Below are 16,315 nucleotides of genomic sequence, written 5' to 3' on the forward strand. Positions count from 1 at the left end.
AAATGTTCTTACATGGCACAATATTTTGCAACTTATTATATAATTGTGCTCATGCAAATTTGCTGGTGACAAACTTAATGGCCAAAACCATTCTCTATCTACCCACTTAAGTCCTTGAGAGCCCCATCTGGAGTTCAGTGGATTTTTCTCTATTCGCTGGATAGACACCTTGCATAGCAGGATACTGGGGAAGGAGCAAGGATCAAAAACATAGAATTAATTTACTCAGAACCTCTAGATGTTCAGGCTATAGGGATATCTCAAAAAATGCAAAGTCTGGATGGTTACTTAAAACTATGAATCCATAATTCCACATACACAAGAACAAAACAAAAAACAGCTTTCTTTAAGCAGATTTTGCCAACCAGAAGGTATGGTGTGGAAAGAAAACCCAATTGTGATGGCTTACCCATTTCTCTCCAAACACGTGGACCGACATTTATTTTATTTTCTCTGAACTAGTTTTGAAGGGAGGGAGACAATCAAAGAGCTTTCGCTGAGGCCCTAGTCCCCTTTTCCCTTTTCCTTTTTTTTTCTTTTTTCTCAAGAGAAAGTAAACCAGAGTTCACTTTTATAATCATCCCCTTTCCTTTTCACCTTAAGATTTGGTATGTCTGCTACTGAAATTCCACCTCTGCCTCCAATATTTCTGACCGCCTCCTGTCTTTAGTGAATGCTATTTTTCATGTATTCATGTTCCCTGAAGTTTGTCTGTTTTTCTACTTTCTCCTGAGTTGAGATGTATTTCAGTTCTAAGTTCTTTCATTCTCTCTGGCTCACTGTGTATTACAGTTTTCTGCAGCATTAATGAGGCTGATGCTCCTGTCACGCCTCTCCGCAACTGGGCACAGATGATCTGCTCGCAGGGGTACTTTTCTTCCTCTTTCAGCCTCTCCAATTGGCACCTGACATGAGCAAGCTAGATGAGATATAAAAGAACAGGCTCTGTTCTCAGTAGCCTCTTAGTCTTTTCATAAATGGAATGAGGACCTTACTGTTTTATCTTGAGCAGATAACAAGAAAAAAAATCCCACCTGTATGGGAAGTGTTGCCTGTCTCTACCATCTGGGTCCTACACTCGGGTCACAATAACCCCCTGCAGCGCTACAGGCTTAGTGGAGAGTGGCTGGAGAGCTGCCTGGCAGAAAATGACCTAGGGGAGTTGGTTGACTGCTAAACTCAGTATGAGCCAGCAGTGTGCCCAGGTGGCCAAGAAGGCCAACAGCATCCTGGCCTGTATCAGAAATAGTGTGCCCAGCAGGATTGGGGAAGAGATCGTCCCCCTGTACTCAACACTGGTGACACTGCATCTCAAATACTGTGTTCAGGGCCTCTCACTACAAGAAAGACATTGAGATCCTGGAGCATGTCCAAAGAAGAGAAACAAAGCTGGTGAAGGGTCTAGAGCACAATTCTTATGAGGAGCAGCTGAGGGAGCTGGGGTTGTTTGGTCTGGAGAAAAGGAGGCTGAGGGGAGACAATTTACAACTTCCTGAAAGGAGGTTGTAGTGAGGTGGGAGTCAGTCTCTTCTCCCAAGCAACAGGTAATAGGACAAGAGGATATGGCCTCAAGTTGGACCAGGGAAGAGTTAGATTGGATATTGGGAAAAATTTCTTCCCTGAAAGGGTTATCAAGCATTGGAACACGCTGCCCAGGGAAGTGGTTGAGTCACTATTCCTGGGGATACCTAAAAGACATATAGACATGGAGCTTAGGGAAACGTTTTAGTGGTGGACCTGGCAGCATTTGGTTTATGGTTGACTCAATAGTCTTAAAGGTCTTTTCCAACCTAAATGATTCTATGGTTCTATTTTAGATGGGTGAGGAAATTTTATGAAGGTGTTTTTTAATAACTTACTCTGGCATTGGAGAAAGGAGGTCAGGGAAGGTACCTTAATCTCACATCAACTTACTGCTCTCCTACTCTGTACACCTTTTTATGGAAAAATACAGCAAAAATGCCCAATTTTTTTGTCTAGTGTCAGCTCCAGTGAAGAACTCCAATTTTGGGTTTCAAAACCAGCAGGCATTTCCCTCCCATTTTAGGATACTGGCAAAAAGCATGATGCACTCAAAAGAAGAGAACCAACCTTACGGGTGGCACAACCAAAGGAAAGTAATTATCTATGTTCTTGCAAAATAAGCAACAACTGGTAGCATTTGCTTTACACATTTTCAGTCAGGTCTCTTATCTGAAAGCTAAAGATGAAATTGCACATCTGAAGAACACACTGGTTTTGAGTTACATAAAATATTATATAATAAGAAAAGCTTGCACTAGGCAATTACAAGGCTTTTCATTAAAATACATAAAAATGAAAGGATAACCTTGAATTATTATAGCTATTTCCATTAATCCTTAAAGGCAAAAGTGAAAGGATTAATTTTTGTTCACAGGGTACAATTTTTCTCCACATATCCTACTAGCAGAGAGGGTTACAATAAAAGTCTGCTAACAAACAATAATAGGAATGGATTCAGACCTGTATTAAACCTGGCTGACCAAGCCACCTTTGTAAGAATTTTACTTTTAATGTTACTTGTGAAAACTAAAAGTACCTGTTCTAGATTAATAAGCTTTTTATTAAGCAAAATCTTTTTAAGAAAGTGATCTCAGAAGAACTATTTTAGGAGTATCTAATAACCAAATGCTTAGGGAAGCAAGAAGAAAATGTGATAATATTATGTCTACCAGCAAAGCAGAACAATCCAAACATTTCTATATTCTTCTCAGCTGGAAGGCTTCTAATCTGTATGAAATTTTATTTTAACTATTTTTTTTCTGTTTGGGGACTACGTCTGATATAAGATTACATTTTAATCATGTATGGTCTGCCCAATGATGACGTGACTTGACATTTAGAACAAAGTTCTTACTTATTTAATGTGTTCCAATCGCATCTATTATTGTATGTCTAGGACAAACAAAACAACTACAATGTATTTCAAGATAGTTGAAGATCCAAGCAATTGTAAGCAAAGGCATCTGACAAATTATGAAACTGAATGTCCCAGTGTTTCTCCATGTAAAGAAACAGAAAGGGATGGATTGGGATTTTAATTTTTTCTTTAATTTGTTTTGCCCTTTTATTGGCTAAGTGAAGCAAACAGGCATAATAGACTAAGGCAAGCTTTCACACTGAGGCATCAGATCAAACATATACTGATTTGAGGGCATGAATTGAAAGGAGAAATAATTTTACTAACTGTGAATGTTGGACTATAGAAATACTTTCTAAGTCTAAGCAGTGGAGGCATTTCCTCACCAATCTGGACCCACAGCAGCTTGTAGACTACAAATATAAATATTCCACTTGTTTCTGTCCTCTAAAGCAAATGATGATGAGTTCTGCCCCTGCTGCACTTTACACATCAACTCTAAAGGAAAGTCTAATTAGAAGCACACTGTAACAGTCAACTCTGGGTATGATTTTAACTCTATATTACACTGAGAGCTTAAAGAGACTCAAAAAATCAGCATGCCAGCTGCAAATCAGGGTGTACTCTTTTTCTTAATGAAAGATTTATTTATTTGCTATCATGTAATGATTTCCAAAGCAGACTGCTAAGGCAGACTATTCCTTTTTATGAAATACTACAGAAGTAATTTTATAACATTCTAGCAACATGCTGCCTTTTACTGATCTGAGCACTTGGCTGAAGCTCAAGGTCTTACTGATTGCTTTGGTCAGGAGAAGAAATCAATGGAAGAGCTCTCTGCTTTAGACATAATCCTTAATGTGCGCTGCATAACCTCAAATCGTTTCTCTCAAGCACAGAAGTACTTGAACGCAGACTCAGAGAGAAAGAGAAAGGAGAGTAGGTAGCAGAACAACATTCCTTAAAGAATAGGTTACTGCTAAGCAGCCTTTTTTCCTTCTTCATTTGTTTGTGCATAAATATATTCACCTGAGTAACTTCAAGCATTAGTTTTTTCTCTACATGAAAACAGAAGGCAAAAATGTGACATTGTGAGAGGGTCAGGTGGGTTCTCTGTTTCACATTTTCGGGTCTACTATCCTGCCACCGGCTGGGCTGTTGGATGGGAAGAGTGCTGGTTTGCAGCAGTTGCTAATTTGACTGGGTGATCATGTTCCTCTTGATGGAGACTAGTGAGAGAGTACTGACAGAGCTGGTAAGAAAGGTGAGGGTAACACGGGATCTGTCCCTTCACTGTCAGCTGATAAATTCCTTGTGAGGAACACAACCTGCAGAACTGTTGAACCATGGCAAATCCTCAGGTCATAACACTTAAGGTAGTCTGGTCCTTTGATGGCATCTCCTCATGGAGATGACTTCTCCTTACTCTGCTAAGGTTAAGGACCTGATCAGAATGGTGCTAATAACATATGCTGAAAATAACTGCTAACTTACCTATTCAGCTGATGCAGACTGCGTCCAGGCTTATTAAGCCCCTAGTACAAGGCAGGATCTGATCATAAATACATGACCCTGGCAGGCCATCAGCTTAAATTTACTTTATTTGTGATATCTGTGATTCCAGAAGCTGAAATTGCGGTATGGTATGTGGGATCTCATCCCAGACACGTGATACATCAGCCCTGTTTTTCCCTCCTACACTGTGTGTCACAGTTCCTGTGATTACAGACCTTCGAATGATTAAAATTAGGATCAAGATTTTCTCTGTGATGAAGATTCAGAGTTTCCCACGGAATCTTTCAGGATCCTTCACCACAAGTTACAGTGAACACTGACAGCAGACTGCATAAGCACATGGGCATGTCTGCTTGGCCTCACTGATGGCACTGAAACCCTGAATGCACTGGGAGAAGTGCCCTAGCCATTAAAGTCAAAAATATCTTTACTGCGTAGCTGTAAAACATGGAGCAAGATAATCAGCTGTGGTTTATAGCACTGCCATCGCCACCAGAGGTGGTCTGAATAGGTTTAATGCAACTTGCAGACTAGAAAATCTAAGGGAGAAAAAACATTGCATGTGGATGGATGCATGGATGTAGAAGAAAAAACATGGATGTAGACGGATGTAGAAGAAAAACTTACTTTGAACTGGAAACATTCACAGACACACGTGCATGCACATGCATCCCTAAAAGAAGACTGAATGAGAGTAACTGTCAGCTAATGTGGCTGAACAGATATGGACTAGGAAACTCCCATTCCAGTTGACGACTGACTTTTCTTGTAGGATGATCTATGTTACTTTCTCACTGAAAGCAGCAAAATCTTCACTTCAATCCAAGCACTGAAGAAGTAATGCAGTTTTTTGGCACCGAGTCACATGCAAGCAGGAAAATTTGACACAAAAGCAGATGAATCCCCAACTCTTAAGATACCCCAGAAGACATTCCTCCTCCATTTTCCATAGGTAACTGGGCTGCTAAAATCAGCTGACTTTCAGAGAAGGTCACAAATTTCTCCAAGCTACCTCTGATGGCTTCTTTGCACAATGAAAATACACCAAGTAAATGTGCACAATTCAGCATTCAGTAAGAAATGAAATATTTAAAATAAAGTCTGTCACTTGCAGCTGACCTAATGTTCTGAAGTTGGAAGGATTTATATTTGTATTTAATTTCAAACATGAGAATAATCCCATCATAACATGAAATGTACTATGGGAATAGTGACTGTTGTGTCACATAGCAGGAGTTATGAAAATAACATGTTTTTTTTCTACAGGGACAAGCATGGACAAATTATAATATACCTAATTTTTTAATTTTACATTTTATTTTAAATAATAATTTTCATTTTAGAAGAACCTGCTTCTTTTTAGTAATACATAAAATGGCAACTGGCCCTGCTACATCTCAGGAATACAGCTTCTCCCAGCTGGAAATTCTCATGGGGTGATTAACAACTGTGACACAGGAGTCCTTGCTACAATACAATTTTATGATACATTTTGCAGACTAGTCCCTACCCTTTGGCTATAATAAGCGTCAAAAACATCAGACTGCCACCTAAGCAGTTTGAAACCACAACTTTTTCTGCTTGTCAAGGCTGGGACCTGCAGGGAAAGCTATAAGAATTCAGTTCATTCTAAACTGTTTATTCTCTACCTTAGGTTTTTGAAGGACTCAACAAAAGAATGCTCAAGGCAAGCTACTGCTCTTGGCTGACTCAGCTTTGCCACGTAAGCGCACCTGAGAGATATAGTACAGCTCATCCTTATGCCTGCAAACATGACCTGTATTATTAATTAAATGCCATAATACTTACACTAGTAAAATAAAAATTTATTAGGCAAAATAATTTTAAAATGAGATAAACAGTACTCTAAAAACATTCAAATTCTCAGAATGGAATTTCAAGACTGTGAATCTGGAGAACATGGGTTCAAAAGAGATGAGTCTCAAGGTCCATCAGCACTCACCATTCAGCCACTTGGAGTTGTACTGTGCAGTGCGGAGAGGAGGGAGTGCCCCCAGACTGCGATAAATGGCAGGATCTCTTCCTGGAAAATCCATGGCTGTTGCAGCATATAATTCCCCACTGGAAGTGAGCAAGGCAGTGGAGTTGTGCTGGGGACTATAAGGACAACGTGCCATGCCACTGATTTGATCATGTATCTCAGTCAAGTTACTTAACTGTAAAAGAGTGAGAAAAATTGATTAAAATGACCTGAAAAATATCATTTCAGCCAAGCTTCATCAATCTCAGCAAAATCCTATCGTAAACACCAGTTATCTGCTTTGGTATTGTACAACAGTAATGAGCTGACCTGTACATCATTCTTAAACTGTCTGATATAGAAAGTTTTACTGTAATGTTGTCTGATCCCGCTTTTGCCCTTTTGGTACATAAAACATGCAAGTTAATCATTAGCCACCAGCCCTAAAATGTTTTATATTAGAAGCAAGTCAAAAATGAATTATCTCTACACAGATTGTTATTATGAAAACCAAAACCAGATCTGATGGCCAGAAGAAACTAAGGCATTCATCATAGCAAGTGGTGAAACAATAAAAACAAAACAAAACAAAACCAACTAATCAAACAAAAAAACAAAACCAAGAAACCCCAAATTATATTCTGTTGGTGAGTTCAAGGAAAGAATCTCACATGAAAAATTAGATTAAAGAAAGGAGCTTTATGGTGCAGCAGAACTCTCTCTCTGATTTAGTATCCCTAATACTTTCAGCCATAAACCACAGTATGATGTTAATATGTTATTTGAAAACACAGGTACAATAGGTTTAAATATAATAAATGTGCCAAGGAGGTTTTTTGTGCTACGGTTATTTTTTGTATTTAAACTTCTCTCCCTTCCTGAAATAAATAGCCAGCTTAGTCCAAACAGTGACATTTTGATTTTTTTTTATGACTATTATTGATCTTTAATGGACTCTCTTTCTTTGCTACACATAAATTACAACAAATTGTGGTTTTTTTCAGAAACAGAATGACAGATTTTCTCAACCGAGATTCCTCATTCTCGCCAGTCAGAAATCACTAATACAGGTACTCACATCTTCTCCAGAACAATACATATACAATATGCAGCTACCCCACTACATTTTATAACTAAACCAGTTGATGCCAACCAAATTTGACAGATTGGGAGAAGCCTTAGAAATACCTAAGGTTCGTGCAAATTGGCATGCAGGAGGAACTTGTAGCTGTGCTGTCTCCCATAGCTGAGGAAAAGACTGCAAAAAGGGGTCATCGGTTAACTTTCCCCTTTGGCCGGCTACTAGCTAAATCAGCCTTTTACACATCAGCTCACCCATCAATACGCACATAGCCTGGACTCAACCACAGCCTTCTCTGCCTTTTAAACTGCTGGTCCAGAACAGGGACTCAGGCTTGTGGGATGAAACATTTAACACATACCGTCCGATTGGTGCAGATAGGAGTGAATGCGTTGGTTCCACAGGTAAAGAGATGGTTGCCTCCAACAAGAAGCACTCGAATGTAGTTCTGGCATTCCTCCTGCCATGCAGAAAAGAAAGAATGTTCAACGATACTTCAAAGGGTATTGGAGACTAATTATGATTTGCCTTCCACGGTTACTTGTCCACACATAAAAATTTAAGGGAACACAGCTTAAGCATACCTGATGCATTAGCGATCACAATATACATAGATTTCCTAACTACAACATATACATCCATCAATCTTTGTGAAAAGTTCTTAACAGGATAACAATAAACCCCTTCAGTACTGAAGATTACTCCTAACTGTATATTTCAAAGGTTTAGCTAAACTCTGAATTGATAGATGCTGACTAAAGTAATACACTGCTGTCTCAAGAGATCAGATACTGTTTTCAAAGACAAATGAGGCCAAGGGAGGAAGTTGGGAGGAAAACAGGAGACAAACTGGGTTGTCAGCAACACAAGTATGTTGACAACAGTACAAATAAAATTCATGAGATGTCCAAATGCAGATTTGTCACTACTAGTTCCATAATTTGCACAGTATGTTTTATTAGATGTATCTATGTTCTGTTAATTTATATTTTCTCAAGAAATGTCATTATCTCAATATATAGACGCTCACCCCTGAAGAGTAATCTTACATATTTTTTACCCCATTAGAATGTGTGAAGGCTATGACGTTCATTTCTTTTATTGCAGAATCTAGAAATCAACAGCAGCTTTTAGTGTTTATTCAGACAGAGAGCATTCTGCAGTACTAAAAATCTCCCAGAACTATATGTAGGAGAGATTGAAACACTCCTCCTGCAAAAATAAATATCTCTATCTAATAAAATGGACAAGATCGACAATATGCTTGGTGAAAATAAAGTTCCCAGGAACCTTCCATTTGTATGCTCTCTACCATTCATTCACAAGATAGTCTCATGTAAATAATTTTAAAAAAAAAACAAACCCTTGTGAAAATATACAGCTACACAACCGATATTAAGTGGAATCATGTAAGCAAATCCATGCCATAGTAATGGTGCAGAAGTCCCATGATGTGACCCACCGCTATATTAAATGCATAGCTTTTTCATCTTTAAAATAGACTCTTATCTTGGAAGACAAGAAATATAATCCTGAATAAATTGAACAGGCACAAAACAAACTGCAAAGCAACAAGAGCAAAATACTTTAAAGATCTCTGACAAGACTCTCAGAATGTATAACCTATACCTTTTCTCATATAAAATAAAACTAGAAAGACACACACACCCCCCCCAAATCTCAAAAAAAAAAAAAAACTCTTTGAAAAAATACCCCCAAAACCCACATTTGCATTAGTCTCACATGAAAAAGTATTTTTTAAGCACTTGTCTTTGAGAGCTTAAAGGTAAGTGTCAAACGTTTTAGAATTAAGATTTGATTCCCATTGGGTAAAAATACATCTCATTTTAAACTTACCAAAACTGTCATCTTAATATTCTTTCAACCAAACAGAAGCCAACATAAAACCATGTAACAGAGTTGGGCAGTGCAATAAGACTTTTATAAAGAAATTATTTCACTTCTGGGCAGTTTCCCTGTTTCAGGTTATTTTAACTACACTAAAAAAGAAAAAAAAAAAAAGCAATTCCTCCTTTTGTTTTGGTGGTAATGGTGTTCTGAGATGTTCATAGAATGTAACACAGTATTTTATTCTTTGGGCTGTTGCTTTCCTGCCCTTTGCAACAAGCCATGGAATGTAAGTGTAGGAAAAATAAGTGGGTTCTGACATTACAACCCATCCAATCTCTCCTCTTCATATTCCAGAGCTCCCTGAAATAATGCCATTGCCAAATTACTTGCACGCTGATCACCCACTCTTTCTCTTCAAAAATAATGTTAATTTTTTAAACTCTGACATTCCTAGGATTTGCAAGATTCTTCTTTTTAATGTTCTGCAGTCCTGTGCCAGCTTTACAACAATCCATACTACAAAAGGGAAAATGAGATATCTCATATCAAATTTCATTGGGTACATAGTACAACAAAATAAAAACTGAAAGAACAGCTTTTATAATTTTTTTTTCATATGTCAAATTCACAATAATACAAAATAATTTAAAAAAAAGTTATGAATAAAATAATCAACACCCAAAAACATATTGGAAAAGGAAACTCAGTTTTTTCAATTGTTTAGAGTCACTTTTCTAGCTCTGGAGTCAAGCTCAGCTGTACTGGATCACTTTTTTTTGCGCAAAAAAGAGATGTGTGTTGTAAAAGTGGCAAAGTACCTCAAAACCAAAGGGTTTTTAAGTTTGGAGAGGGAGAGATATGGGGAGGGACTCTTTATCAGGGAGTGTAGCAATAGGACAAGGGGTAACGGTTTTAAACTGAAAGAGGGGATATTTATATCAGATATTCGGAAGAAATTCTTTACTGTTCAGGGTGATGAGACACTGGAACAGGTTGCTCAGGGAAGCTGCAGATGCCCCATCCCTGGAGGTGTTCAAGGCCAGGCTGGATGGGGCTTTGAACAACCTGGTCTAGTAGGAGGTGTCCCTGCCCATGGCAGGGGGGTTGGAACTTGACGATCTTTAAGGTCCCTCCCAAACCAAACCATTCTATGATTCTACTTTTATTGAAAGTGCAGATGCTAACACACACAGCTATTAGAATCTTAAATAAGCAAGGGAAAATAGATCTTACTTCAATTACCTTTTTTTTTTTTAAATCTCTCTTTGGTTTATTGTACTTTTACTGTGGACTTTACCGCGTGTATTTATATTTTTTCTCTACAACAGTCCCTACCACAAGTGCCAGTCTGAATGGTCTAATTTATTCTCTTAACCATGTATATTGTTTTAAATTTCTAAATGCTAACACATGCTAGCCACAAGGACATAATTTTGTCTGGCTCACTCCTGGAGCCACCAGTTATTTTGAGCAACAGCTTAAATTGGTGGATAAATGTCTGAAGTCTCAGTAACAAATATCAGCCTTCAAAAGTCAAGTGCGCATTACACTGTCAAATGTGACAGATGTCCCAATATTTTTTCCCCTTCAGCTCTTTTCCCTTGTTGTGTCCTAAAGCATAAACCTCAGAGCAACAACTACTGCTAACAGCTAGAGGCAAAAATTTTGTGCAACTTCTTTCTCAAGAGAAAAAAAAAAAAAAGAAAAAGGAGTTATTTATTATCTGAAAACGACTAGAGTTGCTTCTGGTTCAAAGCTAGCTTCTGGTTTCAGGGCACTCCATCAGCAAACAGTTTTCCTGCCTGAACTCATTGCACCCATATTACTTTGTGGGCAGCAGAGCTTCAAAAGAAACCAGGATTTGAATGAGTAACTTACCCACAGCTATCCTTGTAGTTCTCTCTTTCGCCACTGTCTGGGCTGGCCTTGTATAATTTGTCTCTAATCTTTCCTGTCCCTTCCCTACAGTCATACATATCTGCCCTGAAATCTGAAGACGCTCTAAGAAATTTTATAGAAACACGCAAGGGAATAGTCTTTCTGATAACAGTAACTGGGACTCCCAGGGGTTTTCCTCTGAAAAGGGACAATTCTCTATAGCGCTGGAGTGCATTCCTCCCAGTTTTTCCAAGGGAAGGCTTTTATGGTTTGACTAGGAAGGGGAGTACACCACAGATCACATGCTTTCCTCATTTGCACGCATAAGTCCTCCTTATACAGAGAGTATAGTAACCTTGTTTTTGTCTTGGACATAAGGCAATAAAAGAAAAACATCATCAGGCTATCCTTTCTCTGGTCTTAAATTTATCCTTTGATTTTAACCTTGATCATATCAGTGAAAGCAAGAGAGGCATGAAAAGTTCAAAAAGACAGTTGTCAATATCTCTGCATTCTCCAGCAACTCCTGCGTGAAGCTTTCAGGCCACAAAGTCCGCACACCAAAAAAAAGTACTATGGTAACAGTAAGAAAAGGACTATTTCCTCCCAGGATTATCTTTGAATGTAGTAAATTATACAGACTCTACTTCTCCTCTCAATTGTGAATGAGGAACAAGGCTATAGATCCAAATAAAACACTAAATCTTTATCCAACTAGTAACAACACTAAGAAACAACCTCAGAGGTCATTATTAGAATAGCGTATATACTATTTTAGGATGACAGCGTAACTTCCAATCACCAGCTTCTTCAAAAGGGTGTGATAAGCATGAATGAAAATCTGCATGTATGTGCTATGCTAAGGTCCATTCTAAAATGCATTTCACCACTGTTGAGTACTTCTCCTAGCAAAAAAGTTTAATGTATGCTTCTTCATTGCTGAATTGAATGTTGATTTAACACAACCGTATTGTCAACATAATATCCAAAAGTATGCTCCTACAGTCTCAAATTTACCATTATTTTTATCCATCATGTTAGATCATAGTCACTGCACAGTGACTTTCAGACAAGCTGAATGTTATTCTCATGGTTTTAATCTTGGAAAAATCACTGTAAAACAAAGGCACAGACTTTTAGTTACACATTGCATTCCTACTATGAAAGTTTCTACTCTGACAGTTCAATCTGTCATACTCTGTTGTCACTTGAGCATGCTCTCATTACTTCAGAATATTCTCTTCTTAAAGCTAAGGATTAAGGCTTGAGAGTTATATTACATGAAGAAGCATAAATCTTCTAGGGAGAAATCACAATTTACAAAATGAAACATTTGCATAAAATATAAGGTCCCTAAAGTTCTTTTCTCTCCACAGACTGACAAGCAAGCATCTAATAAACCTTCTGATCTATAAAGTATTTCTGCCATTAAAGCCTTCACACATAACTTGAGTCATCAGAGTTTGTCAACTCAAATTAGAAGTCTTTAAGAAAAATCCCACACATTTCTTCTCTCTAGCTATTACTACCTTCTGTATACTTAGAAAACCTGGCACTTTAATGGCTAGTGACCAGTAACTCCTAAATATTTGTTTCCTACACTGGGATGGAAAGAAAGGAAAAGGAGGACAAACAATGCAACACCTTGGCAATTCTTAATGCCTTTTTCCTGTACAGTAAACTCATTTCTGCAGTGAAAGATGTTCCTCCCTAAAGACAATCAACCTACGTGCATGAAGCTTTAAACTGCATATTCACCACACTTGCTTTTTTTACCCCAAGCAATTCTGTCTTTTTCTCTCCTCACACTATAACATGCCCTGCTTCTGAAGTGAGGCCATTCTTCCTCTTTAATCTCAAGTGGAAATGGATAGGCTAACGGTACACTGCAATTTTATTTTCCAGCACTTCATAAAATAAGCTGGAAATGAACTGTTCAATGGGAGAAGCTAAAAAGTCAGCGACAAGATGACTATGCAGAGGAGACTCCTCCTCTACTAGACTGTAGAAGCTTATGGAACATCTTTTTGAAGCTTGGGGTGTTCTGAGTTTTGCACACCCTATAACATATGCTGACGTTTCTATTGAATGTGGGTCCTGAAAGCAAGTGCACTCTTTTTCAGTTATTGTTGTTGATGTGTCTTCCCATTAAGTTTTAATTCAATTAATTTTAATCATTAAACAGTATAATAATTACAAATATGAATTATATACATTTCTAACTGGGTTTATAATTAATTTGATAACTAGCTTCAGCTTAGGAAAGCCTCAAAAGAACAGAGCATTGGTACAGGTTCCATCTTAGTATTACACTTACCAGTGCTGAATAAAAGAAACTGTAGTTGGTCAGATTAGGAATTGGTTCTGAATACTAAAAATATATCAAGTCCCATGCCTAAAAAGTTAGTGAATTTTATATTACTTTATTTATAGCACCAGTAGATATGAAATATAAAAGTTCCTAGAATTGCACCTAATACACAGGGAAATAAATTGAGGATTTTACAAAGTAATTACACAGTTATCCGGGATTTACAGCACTGAAAATGAAGTGAGAATACAGTCCATTACATATGACATGCTGTATAGTCAAAACAATAAATTGGAAACTAAAGTTCTCGATCATTTCAGAAAAGAATCAGGTGATTGTGTATCTCACCCCACACTCCCTATTTTGTTTTTTATTCCTTTGCTTATACACCAGTGTCAGACTCCTTTCCAACAACTCTCTTCAAAAAGGGAGACAGTAAAAATGCATAAGGTAGAGATCTATACACTGAATCACACCTGCAATTAACATATAAATTGTATTAAAGCAGAACAGCTGTCTCATGCTTACCTTTGATTTGCCTTTACTGTAACAGGCTCTTTTAGTAGCTTCATCACATTGCCATTCCACCGCCTGCAACCAACAGGAATGAGTTAGAAATACAGGGAACACAAGAAATACAAACCTCAGAGCTATCTAGGTCCATGCTTGAGATACGTGCTTCGGACATACTGACGAATAGCTGTGGGTGATTCTATCCATAATCACCTTATATGCTTTTTCTCCTTTGAAATGTAGTTTTGCTGTTGGTGGGGTTTCAGTGACTTAATCTGAAGTGAAGCTGGCCATCTTCATGATTCACTATACCTACCGCTAGAGCAGAAATAACCACAGTCACATTTGCTGCTACTTAGCTATCTTTTTATGAGGTTTATTAAGGTAAACAGTTTGGAACACAAAGGCAGGCTGAACCTCTCTCCCCAGTAGAGCAGGGCTGCGTCACCACAGCATCTGAGGTAGCTCTGCTGGGAGATGTTGCACTGTGTGAAAGTATGCCCAGATGTGGTTTGTGCAGTATTTATCTCAAGCATCAAGTCTCAAGGTATGACTGCAGCACTAATCAGAAGCACTAAAACATCCATTCTGAGAAAGGCACAATGGGCAGACACGTACGACACAACAGTGAAGCGGAACACTCCAAAGCAGAAACAATTTATCCTCATTTTTGAGCTGTCTCTCTGCTTCAACAGATTTATGCTAGGACTGTAGCACCTAGTTTGTGTTACTACAGTTTCACTGCATGAGTTAATTCCAATTATTTCCAGATTTAACATTCAACAGCTATGACCTACAAACTCTATTTTTCAGTGGAGCAGGTCAGCTGCTTGGCATTTATGTGCCAATACATGTACATATTTGAGTGCCTGTATGTGCTGTGTAGTTAAAGTGCATTTTAAACCACCCTGAATTCTTTCACCTCGACAGTGCACATTCATATGTTCTTCAGATAAGAATTCCACAAAACACTTCAAGTTTTATCAGGAAGAACTGAGATTTCTAAACTAACTACTGCTACTTAATTACTGAAAGCACAGCTTTATTTACCGGGAAATAATGAAAGACCATACATTCAGATTTAATATAAGTGATGTTTTGTACCAGTCTTTTAATGGAGACTATATTAATAGCAAGCAGACTCTATAAGTAATAAAAATAATAGGGTGAAAGCCTTAAACTAAGGGCGAAAATGCCTTCAGAGTACACTATGCAGTACTCTAATTTGTATTTCAACAAGCCCAAGAATGAGCTTTTTCTGTTTCAGGAAAAAAAAAAAAAAGCCATTACTTCTCTTCCTCCATCCCAAACCTTCCTATTTACAGCATTTTCTTTTGCAGGTGAATGACTAGAGCAAATTGGGGAATATATTGAAAACTTCTGGAAGAATCCACTTGTGGATGACCCTAGCATTTATAAAAAACTGTACCTAGCAGCATGAAAGAAATCTCATACTGAAATAGATAAAAAAGTGGCAATATGTCAGACAAAAAGTAGGAATGACTTAAATTTTTTTGACTCGGTAATGCAAAAAGCAATTTATGTCCATAACAGAGATCAGAGTACAAAAGACTGCTCTTGGAGGACAAACCTAATTTTCTAGTCAACTCATTAGGACATGCTGAATCTATGTTATATGGTACTAGATATACGTATATACTACTGAATATATTATCTGTAGACAACATAAATAATTTCAAAAGCCTGGAGAAACACAAGAGTTACCAGTAGGAGGTCAGAGTAGAAAAACTTAGTGGAATATGGGTGCTTAAAAAAAAGGTTTGAAGAAAAGTTCTTGCCAAAACAGAACTGAGAAGAATATTCAAAGCATGAACAGCAGAAAGAAAGAAGACAGAAAGATTGGATTAAAGATAAAATGTTTATCAATGAAACAATTTTCAGTGACAAAACACCCAGCTTTCAATTGGCTCTAGGTCCACAGTAAAAGAGTAATTTAAAGGAGAAGTATGTGATATGCAAAAATTATATAATGTCATAAATAAAGCAATTTAAGTACTTTTCTCAGGCACTGAAATTTTTGGAAAAGAAAATCAACAGATTTTGGAGATGGGAAATTCAGAAGCCAAAAGTGACAGTTCTTCAAGCTTTCCACGAACGCTGAAAAAAGCATAAAACACATCTCTGCAAGCAGGTCATGGTTGGGGAATCTGGGGACTCCAAGTGCATAATAATGCAAGTAAAATTTAGGACAAGTCAGGCAGAAGCTGCATTAACTCCGACCATGATGAGAGAATATTGGGTCAGCATCTCCTGCTCTACTCCCCTGTTCTCTGCAAAGTGATC

At 37.8% G+C, this 16,315-nt stretch overlaps 1 protein-coding gene across 1 annotated transcript in view; it reads right to left on the reverse strand.

Moving 5' to 3' along the window:
* The window catches only part of SEMA5A (sema domain, seven thrombospondin repeats (type 1 and type 1-like), transmembrane domain (TM) and short cytoplasmic domain, (semaphorin) 5A), a 220,831-nt gene that overhangs the window by 131,056 nt on the left and 73,460 nt on the right, over positions 1-16,315 (reverse strand). Inside the window, exons 4-6 of the mRNA XM_014940999.1 lie at positions 14,027-14,089; positions 7,820-7,918; positions 6,360-6,573 (exon numbers count right to left, since the gene is read on the reverse strand). Coding sequence (XP_014796485.1) covers positions 6,360-6,573; positions 7,820-7,918; positions 14,027-14,089 — 376 coding nt within the window. The remainder of the gene's footprint in view (positions 1-6,359; positions 6,574-7,819; positions 7,919-14,026; positions 14,090-16,315) is intronic.

This window comes from Calidris pugnax, unplaced genomic scaffold (assembly GCF_001431845.1).
Source record: "Calidris pugnax isolate Ruff unplaced genomic scaffold, ASM143184v1 scaffold8, whole genome shotgun sequence".
NCBI lineage: Eukaryota > Metazoa > Chordata > Aves > Charadriiformes > Scolopacidae > Calidris > Calidris pugnax.